Source organism: Prionailurus viverrinus, chromosome D1 (assembly GCF_022837055.1).
Source record: "Prionailurus viverrinus isolate Anna chromosome D1, UM_Priviv_1.0, whole genome shotgun sequence".
NCBI lineage: Eukaryota > Metazoa > Chordata > Mammalia > Carnivora > Felidae > Prionailurus > Prionailurus viverrinus.
Window position 1 is genome coordinate 66,122,509 of NC_062570.1, and position 26,093 is coordinate 66,148,601.

The 26,093-nt window shown below is 38.2% G+C and overlaps 1 protein-coding gene across 5 annotated transcripts in view; it reads right to left on the reverse strand.

The window, feature by feature from the left end:
- The window catches only part of DENND5A (DENN domain containing 5A), a 117,066-nt gene that overhangs the window by 72,688 nt on the left and 18,285 nt on the right, over positions 1-26,093 (reverse strand). For all 5 annotated transcript variants that reach the window (XR_007156170.1, XM_047877272.1, XM_047877271.1 and 2 more), the window contains exons 2-4: positions 5,998-6,069; positions 5,121-5,230; positions 2,739-3,396 (exon numbers count right to left, since the gene is read on the reverse strand). Coding sequence is in view for 4 of the 5 variants with exons in the window: in XM_047877272.1 (XP_047733228.1) it covers positions 2,739-3,396; positions 5,121-5,230; positions 5,998-6,069 (840 nt within the window). In the remaining variant the exon portion in view is untranslated. The remainder of the gene's footprint in view (positions 1-2,738; positions 3,397-5,120; positions 5,231-5,997; positions 6,070-26,093) is intronic.

Sequence of the window (26,093 nt, forward strand, 5' to 3'; positions counted from 1 at the left end):
AGTCAGTTAAGCATCCGACTTCAGCTCAGGTCATGATCTCGAGCTTTGTGCATTCAAGCCTCACATCAGGCTCTGTGCTGACAGTTCAGAGCCTGGAGCCTGCTTTAAATTCTCCCTCTCTCTCTCTGCCCCTCCCCTGCTTGTACTCTGTCTCTCTCAAAAATAAGTAAATAAACATTAAATATATATATATATATATATATATGTAAAATAAGATAAAATAAAATAAAAATCTATGGGCCCATATAATAATAAACAAAGGAGAATGAATGTTATTCCCTGTAGTAAAATGCCAACCAATAAATATAGATGTAGCTAGAAAAATCACCATTTTGTAACCATCATGGTAATAACTAATTCAGACTAGAATCATTAATGGATGTTAAATCTACTGGGCAAACTTCAAAGTGGAGTAGTATGCTTACAGAGTTTCAAATTAACTCCCCACAAAGTACTTATTAATTACAAAGGGAAAAAGGATAACTTTCCAGTTAAGAAACTTGGCAGGGGCGCCCGGGTAGCTCAGTCAGTGAAGCGTCTGACTTCAACTCAGGTCATGATCTCATGGTTCGTGGGTTCTAGCCCTGTGTCGGGCTCTGTGCTGACAGCCCAGAGCCTGCTTTGGATTCTGTCACCCTCTCTCTCTGCCCCTCCTCTCCACTTGTGCTATGTCTCTGTCTCTCAAAAATAAATAAATGTTAAAAGAAAAAAAAGAAAGAAAGAAAGAAAGAAAGAAAGAAAGAAAGAAAGAAAGAAAGAAAGAAACTTGGCAGACATAACCTTAACCAAGTGATCAAATTAACATTACCAAAGATGGGCAAACTGACATCAAGTGCCTCCTGATGTAACGCACTGAGAAAAATCACAACATCACTTTTGTGTATTACAGCCAAAAATTATATAACCTGAGTCTAATCATGAAGAAACATCAGACAAACCCAAATTGAGGGACATTCTACAGAATGCCTTGCTACACTCTTCAAAAATGTCCATGTCATGAAAGACATGAAGAAGTAACAAGTAAAAGCAATGCATGTTACTCAACTAGATCCTGGATCAGGAATTAAAAAAAAAAAAAAATTTATCAAAGCAGACATTATTGGACAATGGTAGAACCTGAATAACAATATTGTAACAATGTTATGTTTCCTAAATGTGATAATCAGACTATGGTTATGTAAGAAAATGTTCCTGTTCTTATGAAATGAAAGCCGAAGCATTTAGGAGTCAAGGGCCATGGTGTCTGCAATGATTCTCAATGGTTCAGTTATGTGCACACATATACAGAGAGAGAATGATAAAACAAATGTGGCCAACAAAAGTTAACAATTGGTGAATTGTGGGAGAGCATACAAGAGTTCTTTGAACACTTCTTGCAACTCTTCCATAGCTGGAAACTACTTCAAAATAAAAAGTCAAAAAACTTAAAACCTACAATGACTATGCATCTCAGAGTAACAAAGTCCTTATGAGACCATAAAATCTAGGGGCACCTGGGTGGCTCAGTCGGTTGGGTGTCCGACTTCAGCTCAGGTCATGATCTTACAGCTCGTGAGTTTGAGCCCCATGTCAGGCTCTGTGCTGACAGCTCAGAGCCTGGATGGAGCCTGCTTCGGATTCTGTGTCTCCCTCTCTCTCTCTACCCTCCTCTGCTCATGCTCTGTCTCTCTCTGTCTCAAAAATAAACATTAAAAAAATTAAAAAAAAAAATCTAGGCTGCTGTTAAGTCTCTAACATCTGCTTCTATATCCCTGCTCTCTCACTCCATTCCATCCACCCATTTTTCTCACTGTTCTTGAACATAACAAGCACATTCTTGTCTCAAAACCTTTATATGTCCTATGCCCTTTGCTTAGAATATTTTTCTTACAGATATGACATGGGTCACTCGGAGAAGGCTTGAACTAATCATAATCACTCTGTTAAAATTGGAACTTCCCTTCTCCAAATACCATCCTCTTTCCTGTTTTACTTTTCTCCACAGACCTTATTAACACCTTACACACTATAAGCTTTATTTATTTATATAATCACCTCTCCTTCCCCACTAAAATATCAGTTCCATTATAGGAAGGGTTTTTATCTGTTTTGTCCATCACTGTGTCTCTAGACCCTGAAACAATGCCTGGCACACGCTAGGCTCTCAATAAATAAGTACTGAATGAATACATTTTGTGTTACTTTTCTGGTTCATTTAATAAACATCTGTTTCCTTCTGATCTACTTTACTATTTTGTCCAAATCTGATGCTCACATTCAGTTCACTTCTCATTTATAAAAAACAATTCAGTTATAACAAACAACAGAAAGAAGCAACACATCCTCCTTTTATCAAATATATTTTTTTCAAATATATGAAGGATCATTGTTTGTGAATCCTCAGTTTTACTGTCAGGCTGTGGAAGGGGCAGAAATAACTCTGCAGAATGTTGGAAAGTCAGCTTCCCAGAACCATCACCTCCTACCCCTCTTTTCAGCATCAACTAGAAGAGATGTCAGGAAGCAGGAATCCCCTCCTAGACTGAAGTGTCCAGCAAAAGGCCATGGTGATGATAGCCAAGTAAAAACTGTGACCCTCTTGTGTTCTATCGGTTTTCCATCTACCACCTACCTGCAAAAGATCTGAGTTTTGCTCAAATTTTAACAGCCCTGGACCTTTACCATCAGCGCCACTGCATTTGATACGGAAAGAAGGGAGGCCCTGTGCAGGGAGAGAACTCTAGTAAGCACTGACTTACGCTGTGAGTAGAGCAGGATTTGAAACTCCAGAAGAGCACAAGTAAAAAGCTGAAACACATTTTCCACCCCAAGCAGTTCAAAGACCTCTCTGACAGGAAAGTCAAATAAGGGAAGCTCATTAGTACTTGGTCTCTGGCAGATTATTGGCCCATAAACTCCAGAAAATTTCAAGGACCGGCCAGGAGGTGGAAGTGGCACCTCATAGAGTACATTGTATATGTAGCTCTCAAGGGGCAGTGGAGGGGGCTGAGGTGAAGTGACTGCCTGGTGAAGTTGTTCCAGCACACTCCGGCATGCTTTCATGAAGGACATGGGTGTTATGAGGCAAATGCACTTAGAGACGTAGAGCGTGTCCCGGCTAATGTCATAGGAGTTGAAGCGCTGAAGCTTAGTCCCAGGAGTGCCTTCACCATCGTCCATGCCACTGTCATCTTGGCCATCAGCAGACGGAGAATGTAGGATATCATACTCAGCATTATGCATGTGGTAGAGGGTCTGCATTGCACTGCAGATCTGTTTGCTAGTCACCTCCTCATAAAATGTGAGGGCAAACCCAAATGTCCGAGAGCCATCCTCCCTTGTGATAATAAAGGCATGGAACTGGGGCTCCCTGGGATCAGCCTGGGTCTTGAATGCCAGCCCTTTGGGCATGCATAGCTGCAAAAGACAACAAGGAAACAAGTGGTGAGAACTCACTGTTGGTCCTCTTCAGAATACCATCGCTGTTGATTTACTCACAGAGTACCTATTATGCTAGGTGTTTGAGAGATCAAGATCAATACAGGAAAAGATCTGTCTTCAAGATCGTCAATTCTAAGAAGTGCAAGTAAATAAAATTACAATGCAGTTATCAGGGCTATCCAGAAACAAAGTGCTAGGGTAACACAGAATGGACAACCCAACCCAAAAACATCAGAAAAGGCTTGTTGATGAGGTTATGTTAGAATTCATGAGGTAGACAAGGGAGAGAAGGGTATTTCAGGGACAGGGAGAAAATGCCCAAAGATAAGGAGGTAAGAGAAAGCTTGGAGAATTTAAGTAGGTGGTTAAGCATGACAGCATTTATTGGGAAAGGATGCTAGAAATATACCTAAAAACTAGACAGATAAAATTTTGCACCTAAAAATAAACATAAAGTTTTAGATTCTTATCAGCTCACAAAATTCTGCCATCAAGAGAACCTTCTCTTTTCACAGAAAAAAGGGAGCATTGCACATAAAGGAGATGACATAATCAGGATAAAGATGCAGTTTTTTTCACTTTAACTCAGATGGGTTATATAAAGAAACTTGGATAGCTAATCAAACTGACCTACATCAATTGGTCCCCATTTTCCAGGCTTACAAAAACCAGGCTATACAAATGATCTACCAGCAGCCTGGGTTAACAAATAAAAGGATATAACATATAACCTTATGGTATATCCATTACCTTTGGACTTGACTTCCCAAAACCTAGATGTTTCTAGAATACAGCATGTCAAAAATAAAATAAGCACTGAACCAGGAGTCAAAAAACTTGAGGTTAATACTCAGTTTCCTCATCTGTGAAATGAAGATAATACAGTCTACTCTGCCTACTTCACAGGGTTATTATGTGCATCAAACAAGATCATCCTCTAAAAAAGTACAGAAAGCTATTAAGAATTAATACAGGCAGTACAAAGATGTGATGAAAAGCATAGCACTGGAACCAGACTATGGCATAGTGATCAAACTGTAGCTCAACTGCTTCTTAGTCATGTGACTTTAAACACATCACTCTTTGGATCTTAGTTTCCTCATGTATAAATATGTGTGTGTGTGTGTGTGTGTGTGTGTGTGTGTGTGTGTGTGTATTTAATATCATCTATGTAAGGGGTATTATGAAGATTACGTGAGTTAATTCATGTAAAATGCTTATCACACTGCCTAGCACAAGGTGAATACTCAATAAAAGTTAGATTATTCACAGTAGTATTCTTCTACATGAGATTTAAAATGTTGTCCTATCTAAAATTATGATGAAACAAAATACCCATTTCTGCAGTATCACTCAGACATATATACAACCCAGATTGAGAGAAAACTGCTTTAAATCGGACTCACTGTGCAATCTCAATGCTATAAGCAACCAGTAGCTCAGTACCACAAAGTTCAATGACCCAGTACTATGTATTTGTCTGACAAAACAGAAACACACTGTGATTTTTCAGTGTATTTCATACATCCTGAATATCTGATTTGTTGATCAAAATGTAGAATCATAAATAATAATCATATAACCCCTTCTTCAAAAGTTCCTGGTAGTTAGTGGAATCACTGCTACCACAGCCTGGACTCACAATTCCACTATAAATTACTTTGTAAATTACTTCATACTTGTAGCTAACAAATACTAACCATTCCCACTGCATCTTGGTCAAAGGGATTCCATTCTACATTCTCAGGGTATCGGGCAAGGACCTTGGACTTGAATGTTCGTCTCAGTGGTGTCTGCTCAAAATTTTCTCCTGCAAGAAAAAGAATGAAGCAAATCATCTCTACAAAGTCCCTTGAAATCACAATGTTATGAATGTCTGAGCTTGGTAGTCCAGCAAGGTACAGAAGTAAAGGCAAAGGGGTTAGGTTAGTATGCCAACCATCTAAGAACAGGAAAGGTATTAAAGTCATTAGGTAAGCAAGAAGCTGAAAAGGTTTAGCATGGTTAATACTGGACACAACTATCTTTTCTTTTCTTGAAAATGAATTATTACTACAAACCCAATGGTTAACCTTCCTAGGAGAGTGGAGAAAGTGCAAGGAATGACAAAGGATTATATCCATCCTTTTTTCCCCCCCAAAAAACCACAATTTAGTTTGCTTTAAGTCAACTGATAACATAGAAGCATAAATGATTTTAAATTCAGAATCAAGTATGCATTTCTATGATCTCAGAAAAAAACACAAAGGGACTAAAAGATTCAAGAACATTAAGAAAGCAGATTTCAGGGTAAATCTAATGAGCCATTTTGTCAATTCAGAATCATTTGAAATTCTGAAATTCTCCTTAGTTCCTCCTTTCCCCCTAAAAACAGAGTATACTGAAATAAAGAACATTAAAGTGAAAAAAGGAAGAACCAAAGAACCCACCACCTAGAGGGACACAAATATGAAAAACCTACTGTTCAAAAAAGGCACAAGAAAGTTAGAAGGTCAAAGGGTACAAAATGCCACTGTAGAGACATATGTAAGAGCCACCAGAAAGCTTTGGGTGTTCTCAATTTTGTTTTGTTTTTACCTTCAGTCGTACTGGAAATGAAAGGGCTGGCACCATCCCTGGCTTTAGAAGCCTGTATGTACTGGCATAATGCTATATGATAAATGAAATAACAGAGTATTACAATAAAGCAATGTTATTCAAACTTTTTTGACCATGACTCCAGTATGAAACAAGCTTCACATCATGGAGCAATAAATACATACATGATGCGTGCATATAAATTTGTCTAAAACAAATTTCGCAAAATAATACTTACCTTACTTTGTGGGATGCCCTCTCATAATTTCTACTCTATATCATTAAAACCAAATATACTAATTGCAGACCTACTAACACAATTCATGGTTTGAAAAAAAACATTACAATACAGCATAATAAGATGAAGCGCTCAACAGATATAAAATTACTATAAAGTCACTGGTACTTTATCCAAAAGTATCCTGTCCCAAATACTGCTTTTCCAAAGGAGTTAAGGAGTAGGGGGCAAATTAAATGCACCTTAATATTTCAAATAAATAAATTTAGTAGGACTCATGGAAAAATATGTGGAAAACATGATCAAAAACAATTCAACTGAATTCTATACCTGTTTATTGAGTAATTATGTCATACAAGGGCCCAAGGTACTGTGGGAGATAGCAATGAACCAAATCAAGTACCCATCCTCAGGACCTTATACTCTTAACCGTATAGGAAAAAGAACATACACAAATAACCACTTCACAGAGAGGTTACTGTCTGGCAGGCTCCACATTTTTAGTCTATGTGGTCCAACCATTCAGAGCACGCTTGTAGAGGACCCTGTTTACATGTTCTAGTTGATAATATAAATTCTATTCCAACTACAGTTTTTCTAAGTTGGTTTGGAACACAAAGGACCTGGTGATTAAGGAAGACATATTGTCCACAAACACAGGGCTGGGATAAATGTAAAGTCAGATAGTCCTTCACTCTAAATCATCCCAGAGGCATCTCAAGTTTCTAAAGAATTTATAACAATTCTGAAGTGCCTGTTCCAGAAATTAATAATGATTCCAGTCAGAAAGTTATCACTTTTATAACTAAAACCTTCACTTCCACTTTCTCTCAGGTTTTGTCCATCATCAGAAGTCCACTTATTCATAATTTTCAACTTCTGACAAGACTCAACCTTCCTTCTATTAATAAAGCCAGTAGAGCAATTTCAATACTTCCCATTTCCTGATCCTTCTTCCAAACTTAGTTTTCTGAAGCTCTTCTCCAGCAAATTTCATCTCTCAAAATACATCTGGTAATCTTCACTAAAGAAGAGTGGCAAAATCAGCAGGCAGCTGGTAACAGTGGTAGTAACAAAGCCCTATAGCTATATACAGCTAATCTCAAGCTTTCAGTAATACCTGCGAAGAGCCCACCATGGCAAGCCTGCACTTACTGTACAAAAAAATTAAACAGCAAGCAGCTGACATAATGATCTTGTCTATAGTCTGAGAGTCTCAGAATGTTTATTTAAACTATATTCAGTTCTAAGAAGATAACTATGTCTTTCTTCTAAGCTTCATTACTTTTAGTTGTCAGTTTGCTCATTTCTTCCTTACTAGGCCAGAAAATCCCCTCACTAAAAACCACAAAATATTTGAACATAAACAGGAATCAGGGCAGTTACCACTGTCCCTAATGAAAGCCTTTAGAGAAAGATATTTTTCTAAGATGGCTGTGCCCCTTAAGACATGATGAACATTCAAAAGATGGAACAGGGGACTATTTTAAACAGCAGAGAGATGAAGCCAGAGGTAAAAATGATGAGCTGACCTGGAGTACAAAGAGGAGGAAGAAGCTAAGAATCACAAGGAGAAATGGTCTTCAGATCCTCTGTCCCCATCACCTCTCTACCTCCTGCCCCTTCTTCAAACAAGCTAAGTAAAAATTTCTTGTTAAAGAGTCAGGTTCTGAGTAAAGGCACCAAAGAGAGTGCCAATCTTAGACATAAGTCTTTCTGTGTATTAGACTGGACCAGTATCAGGAGCCTAGTGTTTTCACTGCAGGGGGAAAGGGGATGTATAAAGAGGTATGAGAGCCCTGAGATCAAATTATGTTTATTAAAGAATCCTATTAAGAGCATTAGAAAAGTCGCAGGGTAAAAGGATTCAAACCTAAGATATTTTTATTAAAACAATTCAGTCTTTCATAATATAGTGAGGGATGAGTTTTGAGAATAAGCGGCAGGGACTTAATGCCACAGAAACACCTACATACCCAACCTCCTGAGACCTGTACATATGTCACAGGTCCCTTAAATCCTCAATTATTCAGACCTTTGGAAATTCAAACAATATTAGGAATAAGATATCACAACCACAACCGTCCTGTTGTCCTGAAACCGTAACTACTTATTTGCCCAACACATACAGAGTCCACAAATGTCAGCAATTCTGGATACCAAGAACTAAGGCCCATTTCTAACAGCAACTTAAAAATTAGTCAACTAGGTATAGATCTATCTTTGTGAATCTGTCCCTGGGGAAGTACAATTCAAATAAATCGTAACAGATTTTTTTTTTTTAAGACTGCACGCCTTACAAGGACTTCTATTAGGTTCTTTGTTTACTTGTTCTGCTTTGACCAAGTCAGAAACAAACTGACATTTGTATTGCTATTAGCCTGTTGGTACTAGGTTGATTTGAATAACCCTAAATGTAGGATGCTTACAAATGAGAAGCTTCAAAGGAGCCCCTAAACTCTGAAATTATTTACAAAATTTTGTATGAAAATATGTGCATTCTTCTCAAGAGAAAACACAATTTTCATCAGATTCTCAAAGGGTTCCATGACCCAAAAAAATCAGAAACCACAGCTCCAAGTGTTTCTATTTTGGGCAGAAAACATTTGACCACTTATAGATTAACCTAAATGGGTAGGTTTACATACAGTCTAAAATAAAATATATTCACTACTAAATAACTGCTTTCTGGGTTGATGTTGACTCAAAATAGGACATTATTTTCTCCTTTTTTATCATAAGAAGACTATGGATGCAAATTTCTCTCTTTAAATATACACATATATGTGAACAAGTTAAAAAAATATTATCCTCAAAACTTCTGTCTGAAGTCATCTGAAAAATCATCAGAAAATGTCCATCAAGTTTCAATCTGTGGGGAAAGCAACAGTTTTGAAATGGTAGAGCAGATATAAAAAGGTATGTCCCAAACAACAACGTGAGAAAGACCCAATACAGTCAAATCTCCATCTGGTTTATGTTAAATTACACGAAACTTCTCCAGAACACAGTGTTAGCTTAAATTCAAGCAAAACAAAAGTAACCATCAGTTCCTAGGAAAGTGTCTACAGGACACATTTGTTATACCTACATCTTGGATTATATATACCAAATAAAAGGAGTATTTCAATTTCTAAACCTAACAGTAATCAGAGTTGACATACACTTAAGAAACTTTCCATAAAATTTGAAGTCTGAAAAAAAAAGAGAAAACAGAGCAAGAGCTAAGGGCATTTTTGTATCTCATCCCTTAAAAGAGATGGGAAGGATAATACAAATATCTGTGAAACTACAACTGAAAAAAAGATGACTCTGTCAACAGAATAATTAATATCTAGCATGATGGAGGTTCTGCTTCCAGTCATAGAAGAGTAGCTCCTATGAGACCAAATCTCTTGCAGATAACTATGAACTCTAGACAGAAAATAAAAAAAACAACTACTTGAAGATACTAGGGAACAAAAGGCAGGCAGATCATGAGGGAAAGAGAGGGTCAAAATTTGGAAGAAGGTAATGACACCAAGTGTCCCTTCTTATAGCTTTTGGCTGGGCAGGTCCCAGTCTGTGCCATGAAAGATGGCTAAAATTCAGATAAAAATTCACAGTCTTACTAGCTTCACAAACCAGAAGACAAACTGTAAGGCAACCAACACAGAGAAGTGAGGGAGGGAAATTCCAAAGAGAACCCGAAGAAGGTGCCTCAAACTCTGTGTATAAATTCTGCTGAAATCTCTGGCTAATCCCTGAACTATGCATGCATGGAACAGACCTCAGGCAACCAAGTTAGGGCTAAAAGAACTGAACTGAGATTTAAACTGCCATTCACTGCAGGGGACAAAACAAACAAAATTCAGTGTTCTTTGGAGGAAGGTAATGGAATCCAGACTGTCTACAACATGTCATACTCAATAACAAGGACACAACCCAACGAAACTATTCAGCATATAAAGAAATAGGAAAAAAAAAAAAGAAAGAAAGAAAGAAAGAAGAAAAATTGACCCATTCTCAAAAGAAGAGTCAGTCAACAGGAACTGATCCTGACTTGATCCAAATACTGGGATTAACAGACAAGGATTTGAAAACAGCTATGATCATAATAAATGAACAAATAGTAAATCTCAACAGCAAAAATAGACTATAATTCAGAAGATGGGCTTAACAATCTGCTGACTGGGGATGCAGAAGAGTTAGTGAACTTAAAAAGGGCAAAAAAAGTATCCAATCTGAAAAACAAAGAGAAAAAAAGATTACGGAGAAAAGGAGAGTGGGGGAGAGGACCCCAGAGATCTCTGGGGCAACAAGCCTGATATACATATAATTGAAGCCCCGGAAAAAAAAGGAGAGCAAATGAGGTTTTAAAAGAAGTTTTTTTAATTGAAGAAATAATAATAAAAAAATTCCCAAATTGGGTAAAAGACATAGATTTACAGATTCAAAAAGCTCAGTGGATTCCAAGCAGGATACATACCAAGAAAATAAAAACTGTACATCACAAACTTTAAAAAAAAGGAAGGAAGAAAGAAAGAAAGAAAGAAAGAAAGAAAGAAAGAGAAAGAAAACTATTAAGGAGAAAATCTTGAAAGGAGACAGAGAAAAATGATACATTAAGGAAAAGAAATGATTGAAATTACCATGGCTTTCTTACCAGAAACAATAGAGATCAGAAGACCTGGAACACCATCATACAAGTACTGAAACAAACAAATAAAAACCTGTCAACCCAGAATTCTATTAGCAGAAAAAAATCTTTCAAAAATGAAGGAAAAATCAAAACATTTTCAAGTAAAAAAAACTAAGAGAATTCACTGCTACCATGCAGTGTACTGCTACAAGAAAAGCCCATCCCAATAAGTTATATACTATATGATTCCACATACATAACATTTTGAAATTACATTTTAGAAATGAAGAACACATTGGTGATTGCCAAAGGTCAGAAATGGAGAGTAGGGGGTGTCTATAAAAGGGCAACCCACAAGAATCCTTGTGGTGATGGAATTATTCTGTGTCTTGAGTACAGTAATGTCAATATCCTGGTTGTGAGAGCATCCAATAGCATTGCAAGATGTTACTACTTGGTAGAGGGTAGAGAGTCGTCTCTGTATTATTTCTTACAACTGCATATGAATCTAAAATTACCTCAAATAAAAAGTTTAATGTCTTTAAAAACTACATTCTTTAATTTAAAAAAAAATTTTTAGGGGTGCCTGGGTGGCTTAGTCAGTTAAGCGTCCGACTTCAGCTCAGGTCATGATCTCCTGATTCGTGGGTTCAGGCCCCATGTTGGTCTCTGTGCTGACAGCTCCGAGCCTAGAGCCTGCTTCAGATTCTGTCTCCCTCTCTTTCTGCCCCTCCCCTGATCGCACTCTGTCTCTGTCTTTCAACAAGAAATAAATGTTAAAAAATTTTTCAAAAAAAAAATTCTCTTAGGGACGCTTGAGTGGCTGAGTTGGTTAAACACCCGACTTCAGCTCAGGTCATGATCTCATGGTTTGTGGGTTCAAGCCCCACGTCAGGCTCTGTGCTGACAGTTGGGAGTCTTGAGCCTACTTCGGTCTGTCTGTCTCTGTCTCCATCTCTCTCTCTGCCCTCCCCCGCTTGCGCTCCCTCTCTCTCTCTCATAAAATAAAAAAAACTTTTAATGATTTTAACAACCTGTCAAGGTTTTAAAGCAGAGGCTTCAAGCAATACAATTCAAGCATTCAAAGCTATACCTTGGACTGAACTCTTCAAAGACAGCTGAACTCTATCTTTCCCTTCAGGCCCAAAACAGAAGTGTCACATGGGCTGCCTCATCTCACCACATCCACACCAATCCTATAAGGTCTAATTCACATTATCTACAGCAAGAGTAGTAGAATTTTTTTCCTCTGGGAATGGATACAACCAGGTTATTATGCCTTCATTTGCATACTGGCATTCTGGGATGTCCTAAAACTGATCATTTTGGTGACAATGGTGACCAATTCAGGGCCACTCGTGCTATAAAGTTTACTTCCTGCACTAAAAGATGTCACTATATTTTTCCTGTTAGAAACATTTCTAAAACAGACTGCCCATGAAAATTGTATTACTACCAACGTACACTTGGTTTCTTGCGCATGCTGAAAAACCAGCTTGTGTTTCACCTTTAATTCACTTGCTGCCTCAGCATTCTCCTTATCTTCCAGATAATTTTCTGAACCCCTGTAAATCAGAAATCGTTTCCTGCCATCTTTGACTGATGGGACACAGTGCAGTAAGAGAAGGGAATGCAAATTTCTACCTAAACAAAAATTAACATTGCTATTCCTTTTAGATGGCCATTTCATTACTATCAGCACTTTTTAAATGGAGATAGCTTAAAAAACACAGTAAGGGGGCACCTGGGTGGCTCAGTCTGTTAACCATCTGACTTTTGATTTTGGCTCAGGTCATGATCTCACGATTTGGGAGATTGAGCCCTGTGCTGAGCCCTGCATTGAGCTCTGTGCTGAGCATGGAGCCTGCTTGGGATTATCTCTCTCCTCTTCTCTCTTTGCCCCTCCTCCGCTCACCTGCATGCATTCTTTTTCTCTCTCAAAATAAATAAATAAACATTTTTAAAAAACACAGTAAGACTAGGTATGTTTTGGTAGCTACAGAAAACCATTTAACACTATACTCATCGCTCTCCCTCACGTCTTCTACATATGAAATTGAGGCAAATTTACAGCTTCTGCAGCAGAAAGAGGGTAACTGTTCCTTGAAGAGACAGGCTGTACCCTGGCCCACATGACCAGGTGACTTGTGCTCAAGAGTCAGACATTTACAAATACCCAAAATGCAGGGAGTGAGCTGCCCCCCACTTTGGACACACCACAAGGCCTCTTCTAAGGCAATAACCCAGAAAAGCTGCTCACCAGACTTTTCAATAAAAGCAACAGAAACCATCTGTTACCCCTTTGTGTTCCCCTTGAGGTACATTTGTTCACTTTCTTTCTCAACATATTTTCTTTGTCAGATAACTTTCAATTTAGGTATACAGCCATTACTTTTTTTGATGCTTTACCTCCTGCTTGACATCTTCCAGGCACCATACCTAGTCCAACTCCTGCATCTAGTATTTCTAAAATGGCTGAACTTCTCAGGTACCCAGTTTTGTTTTTTTTTTTAAGTTCATTTCTTTATTTTGAGAGAAAATGAGAGAGAGAGAGAGAGAGAGAGAGAGAGAGAGAGAGAGAGAGAGAACAGGGGAGGGGCAGAGAGAGAGGGAGACACAGAATCCCAAGCAGGATCCCAAGCAGGCTCCATGCTCAGCACAGAGCCCAAAGCAGGGCTTGAACTGTGAGATTATGAGGAGCCAAAATCAAGAGTCAGTTACCCAACCAACTGAGCCACCTAGGAGCCCCTGATGTACCCAGTTTTAACAAGAGTCTGAGGTTTAAAAAACAAAAAACAAAAAACAAAAAAAACAAGAGTCAGAGGTTTGAGAACCGATCCAGACAGGACTGATCCAAACAACAGGTAGGACAAAACTTTGGTAACAAGGTGTCAAGTATAGGCATTGCCTCCCTTTTAGCCCAGCCAAAAACCCTACAGGGCACACATCCATTGGGCTAACATCTGTAACTTAGATAATCTGTTCTGTTTTGTATGGGAAGCAACAAGCTATCAAATTCATGGTCTTTCAGAGCAGTCTAACCAACCCCTCTTGTGAGCTGGATATACATATACTGTACTGAATTACATACAATACATACTATACTAAATTACTAAAATAGAGTAAGAACTCCCAGAGGCTATACATATGCTATAGGCACTTTTCTCTAAAAGCTAGCCCCTCCAGTAAAACAGGCTTAGGCAAACCCAGTGAACTGGGATCTCTAAGTAAGAAATGGCAAAGGACAAATATGAGCAATCTTCATGCTCTCCTTAACACCAAATTGTAAACTAATCAGCCTAAATTAACTGTAAGCAACTAACCCAGAACGCAGGAGACAGAGTTAAGATCCCACCTTGGCTACTCACTAGTTGTGTGACCTAAACAATTTACTGAGTCTTGTGGGTCTCACTTTCCTCACCTAAAAGATAAAGAAGTAGAGGACGATCTATAAAGGTTTTTCTAGCTTCATCATTTCATGACTTAATGACTGTTGGGCCTCAAGTCTGACCCAGCATGGAACCTGTCCCCTTTGAATTATGAGAAGGCATGCTTTAGTTCTCCCTCTGCTGCCTCTCTCCCCAAAACCCCATGAGAACAACATAAGGGTAGGGGTCAGGGTGGCATAGCCACAGAATGAAAATGAAGGTGAGAGCAGCAAAAATTTAGAAGCTGAAAAGGAGATGGATGAGTGGTTCCTGACAACAGACTAGAGAAAGCTAAGATATAATACAACCTCCAAAAAGCTCAGGAACTTGTAGCATCAGGCACTTATGGAAGTAGGGATAAAAATGGAACTAAAAACAGAAGGACTGGTTGAAAGTCTATTGAAGATGGCATCAGCTCATGAAGATATAAATTGTTTTAGAACTGTAAAATGGAACATTATTCAGCCATTAAAAAGAATGAAGTACTGTTAGATGCTACAATACAAATGAACCTTGAAAACATTATGCTAAGTGAAAGAAGCCAGACACAAAATGCTACATATTGTATTACTCTATTTATATGAAATATTCAGAATAGCCATACATAGAAACAGAAAGTGGCTGCCAGGGGACTAATTGCTAATAGGTGTGCAGTTTGTTTGGGATGACAGAAATGTTCTGGAACTAGATAGTGGTGATGGCTGCAAAACACAGTGAGTAAACTAAAAACCATTGAAGTGTACATTTTAAGATGGTTTATTTATGTTACATGAATTATATCTCAATTTTTTAAAATAAAAGAACTAGACCCCACCTTACTCCCATACTACTCCCACAAGGGATAAATGAAATGAGTGAGGTCTCAGTCAAAACGGGTGATGGTGGTCACAGGTACAGACTTCCAGTCATGAAATAAATAAGTCCTGGGGCTGTAGTGTACAGCATGGTCACTATAGTTAACAATACGATATTGTATATTTGAAAGTTGCTAAAAGAGTAGACCTTACAAGTTCTTATCACAAGAAAAAAAAAATGTAACTATGTGGTGACAGATGTTAACCAAACTTACCGTGATAATCATTTACCATATATGTACATATATCAAAAATCGTTATGTTGTACACCTAAAACTAATACAATATTATATGTCAATTATATATCAATTGAAAAATAAAAACAAATTTTAAAGAATGGGTATCTATACTTGGGATTATAGTCGAGGCATCAAGCATCAACATCTGGGAAACCACGGGCACAGCTGAGAGCAAGGGTATCATTCTAAAAACAGAAAAATAAGAAAAATCTTAACATACTGAATGTTGAGACTTCCCAGTGCTCTTCCACTATTTGGCTCTCACAAAGTGACAGCTAGAATTACTCCCTTGAGGCAGAGATTTAGAGGAACGTTTTATGTGAATCTGACGAGCCCAAGAAAAAAGACCAAGAGATACTCATACTACAGGGAAGAAACTATGCAGCCAGATCATTCTATAGTGAACCTCAGTAACCAATGCCCCACTAATATAAACATCAAGCTTCCAATCAGCTTCTTGGTGCTTTATTCTTAAGTGTAAATGGATAGCCAAAGAATCATGAGATATACGGGGAAAGGCTCTAAGATTAAAGAAAGACACCTCTTGCCAATCAATCAATGCAACTTTGAGAAAATAGAAAATTATGCAGAAAAAAAAAGCTTCAAAAATTACTATCTGGGGCACGTGGGTGGCTCAATCTGTTATGCATCCAACTTCAGCTCAGGTCATGATCTAAAGGCTCATGGGTTCAAGCTCTGCATTGGGCTCTGTGCCGACAGCTCAGAGCCTGGAGCCTGCTTTGGATTCTGTGTCTCCCTCTATCTCTGCCCCTCCACTGCTCTAGCGCTCTATCTCTCTCAAAAAAACAAAATAAACATTAAAAAAAAAAAAAAAAAAAAAAAGGACTATCTTCGGGCCTAGAAGCAACAACTCCCGAGTGACAAGCACAGCTAGCACCCAGATCTTGGTTTCTAATACTATTCACCAATAAAAAGAACCAGGATTGCTTAAAGAAATGGTTCGTTCTTTAACTGGAGCAGGAAATACATGGGAGGAGCCTGGAGTATTTTGGAGTGCCAAAAAGCAAGGAAGTACTCAAAAAAACCCATGGTGATGAGGACACATCAAAGAGCCAACTAAAAGATTCCCACTGGCCAAATCTAGGATAATCTGACCAAAACAAACACACTGAATTATAACCCAAAGTATAAAATAAATATCCATGAATCCATACTAATATCAATAAATGATTAAATAAGTAAATAGAGGGACAATAGACAAATTTCCTATACAGAAGAACACCAAACAATTTACATAGATACTCTGATCTCAAAGAGGTGGAAAATAACTCCCTTAAGTATGGGCTGCTCATAGGAAAAAAAGAGTAACTTTATATTGGAGAAACCTGACAAACACTACCAGATGATCAAGATTAAAATCAACAGCGATGTTGGGGGCACCTGGGTGGCTCAGTCAGTTAAGCATCCAACTTCGGCTCAGGTCATGATCTCACGATTGGTGAGTTTGAGTCCAGCATCAGGCTCTGTGCTGACAGCTAGGAGCCTGGAACCTGCTTCAGATTCCGTGTCTCCCACTCTCTCTGCCCCTCCCCGGCTCATGCGCGCTCTCGCTCGCTCGCTCTCTCTCTCTCTCTCTCTCAAAAATACATAAACATTAAAAAAAAAATTAAACATTAACAGTGATGTCATGTTGCTAATATGCATGTATTCTTGATGTGATATGATGAGAATGGCACTTTACCTCTGTAGTCTTCATCTCAAAAAAACCATAGCCTCAATCTAATCATGAGAAAAACATCACACATATCCTGATCGACATTCTACAAATCTGCTAACCAACATTCTTCAAAATTGCCAAAGTCATCAAAAAGAAGGAAAGTCTAAGAAAGTGTACTACTAAAGGAGTGTAAGGAGGCATAACAACTCATCACAATGCGGTATCTTGAATGGAATCCTGGAACAGAAAGAAAGAGTATTATGCAAAAAACTAAGAAAATCTGAATAAAGTATGTATGGAGTCAGTCCAAGAAGTCTACTATCCAAATAGGACTACTCCATAAAGAGAAAAGAGAGAAAATAAAAGGGAAGATATTATCAATAATTCAACAAAACTTCTCCAGAAATAAAGGGCATGAATTCCCAAAATGAAAGTGGTCTCCAAAGATCTAACACAGTAAATGAAAACAGACTCACACTTCAGTAAGTAATAACAATAATAATAATAATGTATCAAAAGTGGTTCATTATTTGTGACAAATGTACCATCTACTGTAAGATGTGATTACTAGGGGAAACTGGGTGTGGGAGTGTATGGAACTCCCTGTACTATCTTCACAACTTTTCTGTAAAACTGAAACCATTCTAAAATTAAAATGTTACTGAAAAGGTTTTAAAAATTATATCCCATATAAATAAAATGTCCAGAATAAGCAAATCCATAGAGACAGAAGGTAGAGTTGTAGTTGCCTGCAATGGGGGGCTATGGAGTAACTTTATGGTATGTAAACTATATCTCAATAAAATTGTGTAAAATAAAAAGACAACAGTAAGTTTATGGAAATTAAAGAGGTGCTCTGCCAAAACTAGAATCAACCAGGGAAGATGTACATACAGGATGCAGGAAGCTGGATCCATCACAAGAGAGTGGCAAAGGATAACTCCAAGATAAAGTAAAGGAACATCCCAAGCTGTTCACCGTGCAACAGGCCTAGAGAGCCAATATATCAAACAACCCAGGTTGATGGAGCTAGGGCAAGAATCCATAGCTTGTATCAGATTCTCAAAGAGATTTTTGAACCAAAACTTCCATAAACCACTGCTTTAAAGGTATCCATAATAAGTCCCACCCAAAGGACAAACTACAAGACTCCTATTTTCTTTCTTTTTTTAAAAAAAAATGTTTACTTGGGGGGGGGGGGCGGGGAAGGGGGAGGCAGAGAGAGAGAGGAAGGACAGAGGATCCAAAGCAGGCAGAGAGCCGGATGCAGGGCTCAAACTCATGAACCACAAGATCATGACCTGAGCCAAGGTCAGATGCTTAACCGACTGAGCCACCCAGGCACCCCAAGACTCCTATTAAAAAAACAACAAACAAAGAAAAAAACAAGAATCTTTCAGATACTGCAAATCTCAAAGAGAAGAAATGTAGAGAGTAATGAACCAGATCAACACAGTTTTCCTGATTGCATATCATCAGGTAGGAATTTTAAAAAAGAAAGGAAATAGAGGCACAGTTAAAGCCTCGTGAATATGACTCCAGATGAAACGTGATACCTTATTCTACAGAGCTTATAAAATCCTGAAGTGAGAGGTGGGTTTTTTTTATAATTTATGTCCTACCTACCTCAAAAAATAAGACATATAAGAAAAACTATACAAAAAATTTTAAATCACAACATTTTTAAAGCAAAGAAACATGTTCGTAAGCACCTATGGCATAACTTAAAAATTGCAAATGACAGCTTTCTTGAAATATATATTTTTAAGAAATTCAACACAGAAAAAATTATAGAAATGAATACACAAAATATTAAATGTTGTTACATGACTTCTGAAAAGTAGAAGTATGTGTGACTGCTATTTTTTCCTTATACTTTTCTGTATTTTCTGAACTTCCTACTATGAACATGTATAATCTCTATGACAAAGAGATGACACTAAAAAATATAAATAATTTTTTTTTTATGAGAGACAGAGTGAGCAGGGGAAGGGCAGAGAGAGAATCCTAAGCAGGATCCATGCCCAGCACAGAGCCTGATTTCACAACTATGAGATCATGACATGACCTGAGCCGAAATTAGAGTCAGACGCCCATACATACATATATATATATATATATATATATACACACACACACACACACACACACACACATATACATATATATACATATAGGTATATACCTGTATATATATGTATATACATATATAGAGAGAGAGAGAAACCACTTTCACAAATATTATTTCATTAAGATTCATTACAACCCTAAAAGAGATTTTACAGATAAGTAAATTGGCTCAGAGATAATAAATCACCCAACAAGTAGGACACAAAATGGGATTAGAAACCTCTCCAGACACCCTTGTCTAATACTCTTTTCACCTACTACTCTAATATTCTTTTCACCTACTACACCAGAGTGGATATCTCTTAGAACTTTAGAATTTAAAGGAGTTAAGAAGTACAGTTTTGGTGTAAGGAATACTCTAAGAGTATAGATGACGTAATCTTCATCAAGAAGTCTAAAAACCATAAAATCACAAATTCTCTACTGTAATACAGAGTAGTATACTCAACCCACAGGTCATGAGAGGCTTCCTCCCTAACTAAAATCAACCCAAAATCTCCTGGATCCTTTCACTGCACCAAGCAGTATCAATCTCTAAGCTGCCCTACTCTCTGGCAGTTAGGACCCTCTAGAAGATGGCCCCTCAGAGCCTTTCCTTGCTCCTGGAATGGCAGAGATCCAGGAAGAGTAACAAATGAGGCTAAAATGGTAGGAGGTGGAGAGTGGAGAATGAAAAAATTATAGAATTATAGAAAAAATTATAAAACTATAGTGGAGAACTGACAACCTGCCAATAAGAGAGCTTACTGAAACAACAACAAAAGAGAGAGAGAGAGAGAGAGAGAGAGAGAGAGAGAGAGCGCGAGCGCTTACTGAGAGGAAAACACAGACATGAGGCTAGAGCCTTCTATCAGTCCTTGGAAGAAAACTAAGACTAAAAGCCACCACTGTTGTCAAAGCTTTAGGTGAAAAGCCACCACAGCTTCTTAGAAAGAGTCTAAAGAGCAAACTATGTCAATTCTTTCTCTCCACCTTCTCAATGTCCAGCATCTTCTCTCTCACGCTCTCTTGTCTGCACAAACTCTGAAAATGAATCAGTTCCACTTAGATCAACAACTGTACAAACACAGAACCCCCTTTTTCTGGAAAATCAGTAGGTCTACTAAATGCTAAGCTGAGGATCCTAGCAGAATGACTAACAGAGTAGCAATTTTCCTGCAACTGAGTTATTAATTAGGCAACAGAGACAGCGAATAGTCTTCAAGCTCTTGAAGCTATTACAGTCAAATACCATCATCTCTCCATTTCCCCCCACTATTCTTTTTTCATACTATCTATCTGATACATCCTTGTTGGCTTTATTTGTTCACTCTAGCCTCCATTACTATCCTCTGACTGGCATATTTCTAGCCAAACAGGATGACTCCATAGTGCCTAAACATGCCCAGCAGTTCCTTGTTCATCTACCTTTTACCCATCTCCATTCATATCCTACCCATATCCTCTAGGTCTAAGTCCTTCCTATCCTTCAAAACTGTATTCAAATGTCACCTTTATTATGCAGCTTTCCCTGATCACTGCCAACATATGCAACTGTTCTCCCTATTTAAATGGCAGCATTGTACCAAACTATGAATTCACTAAAGGCAAGATTACAGTTAATTCATTTCCATCCTTCAACTGGTTTCCAATGAAAGCTCAATTCTTTTGAACAGAACAAATTATTCTTTTTTTCCAGCCTGTTAATATGCCTTAAAACTTTGGTATGGGAGTCAGAGAATCAAACATTGAAAAAGGTTCAAACCAACAAAACGACACCTTTGACAGAAGCTCAACCAAACTAGCATGACATCATAAAAGCTTTAAAAAAAAAAAAAAAATCCATGCCCTTTAATCTGCTGCTATATCCCACCAAAAAGGAACCAGAAAAAAAACTAGCACCCACTAACATAACACCCCAATAACACTTTTTTAAAAAAGCAATTTCTCAGGGCACCTGGGTGGCTCAGTTGGTTAAGAGTCAGACTCTTGGTTTCTGCTCAGATCATGAACTCACGGTTCCATGAGTTCAAGCCCTGCATCGGGCTCTGTGCTGACAGCTAGGAGCCTGCTTGAGATTTCTCTATCTCCCTCTCTCTCTCTCTCTCTCTCTCTCTCTCTCTCTCTCGGCCCCTCCGCCACTCGTGCTGTCTCTGTCTCTCTCAAAATAAATAAGTAAACTTTTAAAAAAACTTTTGAAAAAGCAATTTCTCATAGTAGAGCTATTTACAAGAAAAAGAAAAGCAAATGTATAACAAGAGCAAAGTGTAATACATCAACACAATGGAATACAATCCAACCATTAAAACAATCCACAGAGTAAAAGAAAGAAAATGAAAAACATTTATTAATTACAGCTGAGTTAAGAAATCTGGCTACAGGGGCACCTGGGTGGTTCAGTCAGTTGAGCATCTGACTCTTGATTTCAGCTTGGGTCATGATCCCAGGGTCATGGTATCGAGCCCACTTCGGGCTCCGTGCTGAGTGTAAAGCCTACCTGGCATTCTCTCTCTCTTCCCCTGCCCCTCCCCCTCTTGCACTCTTTCTCTCTCTCTAAAAAGAAGAAAAAAAAATCTAAATATAAACAAGGTTGATCAAAAATTTTAAAGCCAATGGCTCCCACCTAGAGGTCCAAAAGGAAATAGTAAGGATGGGGGGGGTATCATTTTTAATATTTCAAAAAGCTGTATTGGAATATATGTGAAAATATTACATAAACTAACTAAAAGGTCAAATTTCTTTGCCTTTGGCTAGAAGTATATTAATCCCAAGTTGTACTTCTAAATAGCACAAGGCAATCAGAAATTGTAACTGCCAGAGTGCCTGGGTGGCTCAGTTGGTTAAGCGTCCCATTTCAGCTCAGGTCATGATCTCAAGTTCATGAGTTCAGCCCCACATGGGGCTCTCTGCTGTCAGCACAGAGCTCTCTTTGGATCCTCTGTCCCACAGCTCTCTCTCTGCCCCTCCCCTGCTCATGCTAGCACGCACGCACACGCTCTCTCTCTCTCAAAAATAAAAATAAACATGAAAAAAAAGTTGTAACTACCAACAATATATCTGATTGAGAATTTTTAAAAATCTAATTGTAATTTTATAAACACAGAGGGGTTTTTAGAGGACAAAACCTTCCTCTAACTTTTTATTATGAAAAGTACGATGAATTACCATGTATCCATCACTTGGTTTCAACAATGATCAATGCATGTCCAAATATACTTTACATCTATACTCCCTCATATTATTTTAAAGCAAATCTAGACATATCATTTTATCTATATTTAAGCATGTGTCTCTAAAAGACCTTTTTTCCTTTTAAGATAACCATAATATGATGATGAATACATTAATGCCAAATCTCTAGTCAGTGTTGAAATTTCCTTGGTTATCTCATACATGTTTGAAACTAGCTTTTAAAAAAAATCACTGAATAGGAGTGCCTGGGTGGCTGAGTCAGCTCAGCGTCTGACTCTCAATTTTGGCTCAGGTCATCATCTCACAGTTCGTAAGTTCGAGCCCCACATCAGGCTCTGTGCTGACAGTGTGACGCCTGCTTGGATGAAGCCTGCTTGGGATTCTGTCTCCCGCTCTGTCTCTCCCCCACTTGCTCTCTATCTCTCTCTCAAAATAAAAATAAACTTTAAAAAAATCACTGAATGGATATAAAGAAAAATACTGTATCATGGTCTTTAATAGAAAAAAAATTGTTTACAGGAATTTTTTTTTATAAAGTTAAGAGCATGAGGAGAAAAAGTCAATTTCCCTATATAAACAAACCACAAACAAATTAAAGAAACTTTAGATCTGGGATAAAATAAGAGATTAGGGATGGTTAGAAGTAGACATGATTTTCAAAATATTTAACTATCAGTACAGTGTGGGCACCAACCAATGAGAACAAACGCTAGCCATACACATATGGTATATAGTCTAGATATCAACCCTAGATAGAGCCCTGACTAAAGAACGAGAAGAGAAGCCTGAAGAACGTGTTTCCCATACTGAAATTCAACCCTACCTGCAGTGGAACAATAAGCTACAACCACATAAGTCACAACCTAAATTATCCCAAGGTCTTGATAAATACATCTTCTTGGCACAGCTATTAACTGCTGGATCACTATAGATGCAACTATTTATCCTTGAATCTATCATTTAAACTAGGCAAAGAAAGAATTCTCTTAAGCAAATAGCATGGTAAACTGGAAAAAGGTCTTGATTCTAGCATAACCTAGACCATCGGCTGCCTGTCTCTAAAAGTTAAAACCATAATATCTGGCAATGATAACTAGGAAGGTTAATACATTTCAATCTACTGCTTGTAAGTCACAGCTTTTCTGATAAGTTCTTTTAGCTTGCTAAAGAATGTAAAAGATAGTCCTGTGTGCTTATTTAGAATCCTTTTATAAACACGGGGTATCCCGTGACCATTTTAAAGTAAACCTAAAACAACATACTTGAAGGAAGGGAATGAGAGAGCTACTGAAGGGAAGTAAGAAAGAAAGCCTGGAATTCATCCTGGTTCAATACCATCAATTGAGCCTTACGCAAACCTTCTCTTCCTAGGCTCCAATTTCTCCACCTTCCATAAGGCACCTCCTGCCAACTTTCCAGTCTTACCTCCTACCTACCCCCTCTTTCCCTCTATAGATATTATCCACACCAACTCACTTGTAGTTCCTAAAATTTGGCATGCTTTATCATGTCTTCATTCTTTTGTAGATGCTGTTCTCTGCCTAGAATAACCTTCAAACCCTTCTTTGCCTGATTGGCCAATCTACATTTATTCAAGTGACTGCTATCAAAATCTAAGGTATTCCAACAATGTTGCCAATTCTGCAGCTCCAAGTTCTTCTGAAACTTCTCTGTGGGAGCTATTGTCAGAGCCATTTTACTGGTCATAAACAAATCTCCTTTGAATGTAACATGGTTTTCAGTTCCTTCACTATCCTAGCTCCTAGAACTAGAATCTAGGTGTGTGGTCTAAGGGATGTCATTTAAAACAGGACTATCCATTTTCTCTTTTTTGACAATCTCTCTCCATTAACACAGGCTAAAATCACAACTTTTGCCATAAATCAAAGTTGCAGCCAACCAAAAGCCTTACATTTTAGTGTTGCTATTGTAAGGGTTAAATTGTAGTGTAGGGCTAACCTGTAGCCTTAAGAAATAACAACTTTGTTTTAACACTGTAGATTAAGAGATAACAGCCTTGCCCTATCAATCAAGGGAACACAAGTTCAAGGAAAATCATCTGGATTAGTATTCGATTGGATTGGGGCAAGGGCATGTCTGAACTGTTTCCACCCCCATCTGGGAACTATTTCTTTGTTCTGTTCCCAGGTGATAAGACGCTGTGGTCGGCTATAAAAACTCTGTACCCCGGCTGTTCGAGACCGCACTCTGGTCAAGAGTGTAGGTCCCAATCGGTTGGCGTTGCCTCTCATTGCAATAAATTTTGTTGTGACTGTCACTGGTACCCGTATCATTCTGTTTCAGGAGTCGTGTGGATGTAACAGCTATTAAGTCACATTTTTTTTTTTTTTTAGAAAATCTTCTTTTTATACTGCTACTTTTGTATCACCTGCTTCATCATACAGCTCAAATCTCTCTCCTACTCCATGTATATCCTAATCATTCCCATCAAAACATCCCTGAATCCAGGTCATGATCTCACAGTTCGTGGGATTGAGCCCCACATCAGGCTCTGTGCTGACAGCATGGAGCCTGCTTGGGATTCTTTCTCTCCCTCTCTCTCTCAAAATAAAAATCTCTCACAGCCCCTCCCCTGTGCGCGTGCGCTCTCTCTCAAAATAAAAATAAACGTTAAAAAAATTTTTTTATAAATCCCTGAATCCAAAAATGGTGGTGAAATACTCCCCACTTCTACCAGTCTACTCCCTTAAAGAAAATGTGATTGATCTGACCTAACATGTTCCTAGGGGCCCCTTAAGGGTTTCCTGGGGCAGCTGGGTGGTTCAACTGGTTAATCGACCAACTCCTGATTTCGGCTCAGATCATGATTTCATGGTTCGTTGAGTTCGAGCCCCACTGTCAGTGCAGAGCCTGCTTGGGATTCATTCTCTCTCTCTCTCTCTCTCTCTCTCTCTCTCTCTCCCCCTCCCTCCCTCCATACCCACCCTCCCACCTCCTCCTGTGCTCTCTCTCCTGCTCCCTCTTAAAATAAGTAAAATAAACTTAAAAAAAAAATCATCAGTTTCCTTTTCTAAATTCACATACTACATCCTTAATAAGCCATTCTAGATTTTGACTAGAAATGTCAAGCTCTTACCTTCTGAGTCTTGAAAATATGTCCTTTTGTGGTAATTCCATATTCCTTAGATGTTACTGACAGCAACTAAATGATCTCATCCCAAAACTCTTTCCAAACTCTGGGGTGTAATTTGTTTGGGTCTAGAGACTTCAATTCATTCACAGGAATTAAATGCTCCAATATAAATGCTTAATGATCTCAGGTTTCAGTCTCCTCTCAGTAACTCAGTTCTATCCTTTCCAATCTATAGATAATTTACCATGACAATGCAGGGAGGAGCTTTTGGGACCATTTCATTTCAGTCCTGGGATTTTTGGTTTTTTCAAATGTGGTTATCTGGGATTTCACATTTAGAGTACTACCTAGCATAAAATACCCTTCTTGAAGAAATACTTAGCACAATGAACATTTCTTTTTGTTTGTTTCTTTTTAGGTTCTTCAAAACAAATCCATAAAACTGTGAGAGGAAGCAGAGATGCTAATTATAACAGTTCTTTTCTACCACAGCAGCAAAAACTGAACTAGCCAATCTATTACAAAATAAGGCTAAAGAAGAATTCTAAAAATGAATACACCTCTGCTACCACAGAGACAAGAAAATGTGTAGCCAAAAATTTAAATTCTTCCTCAAGGTGGAAAATATCTCCATAACTCATCA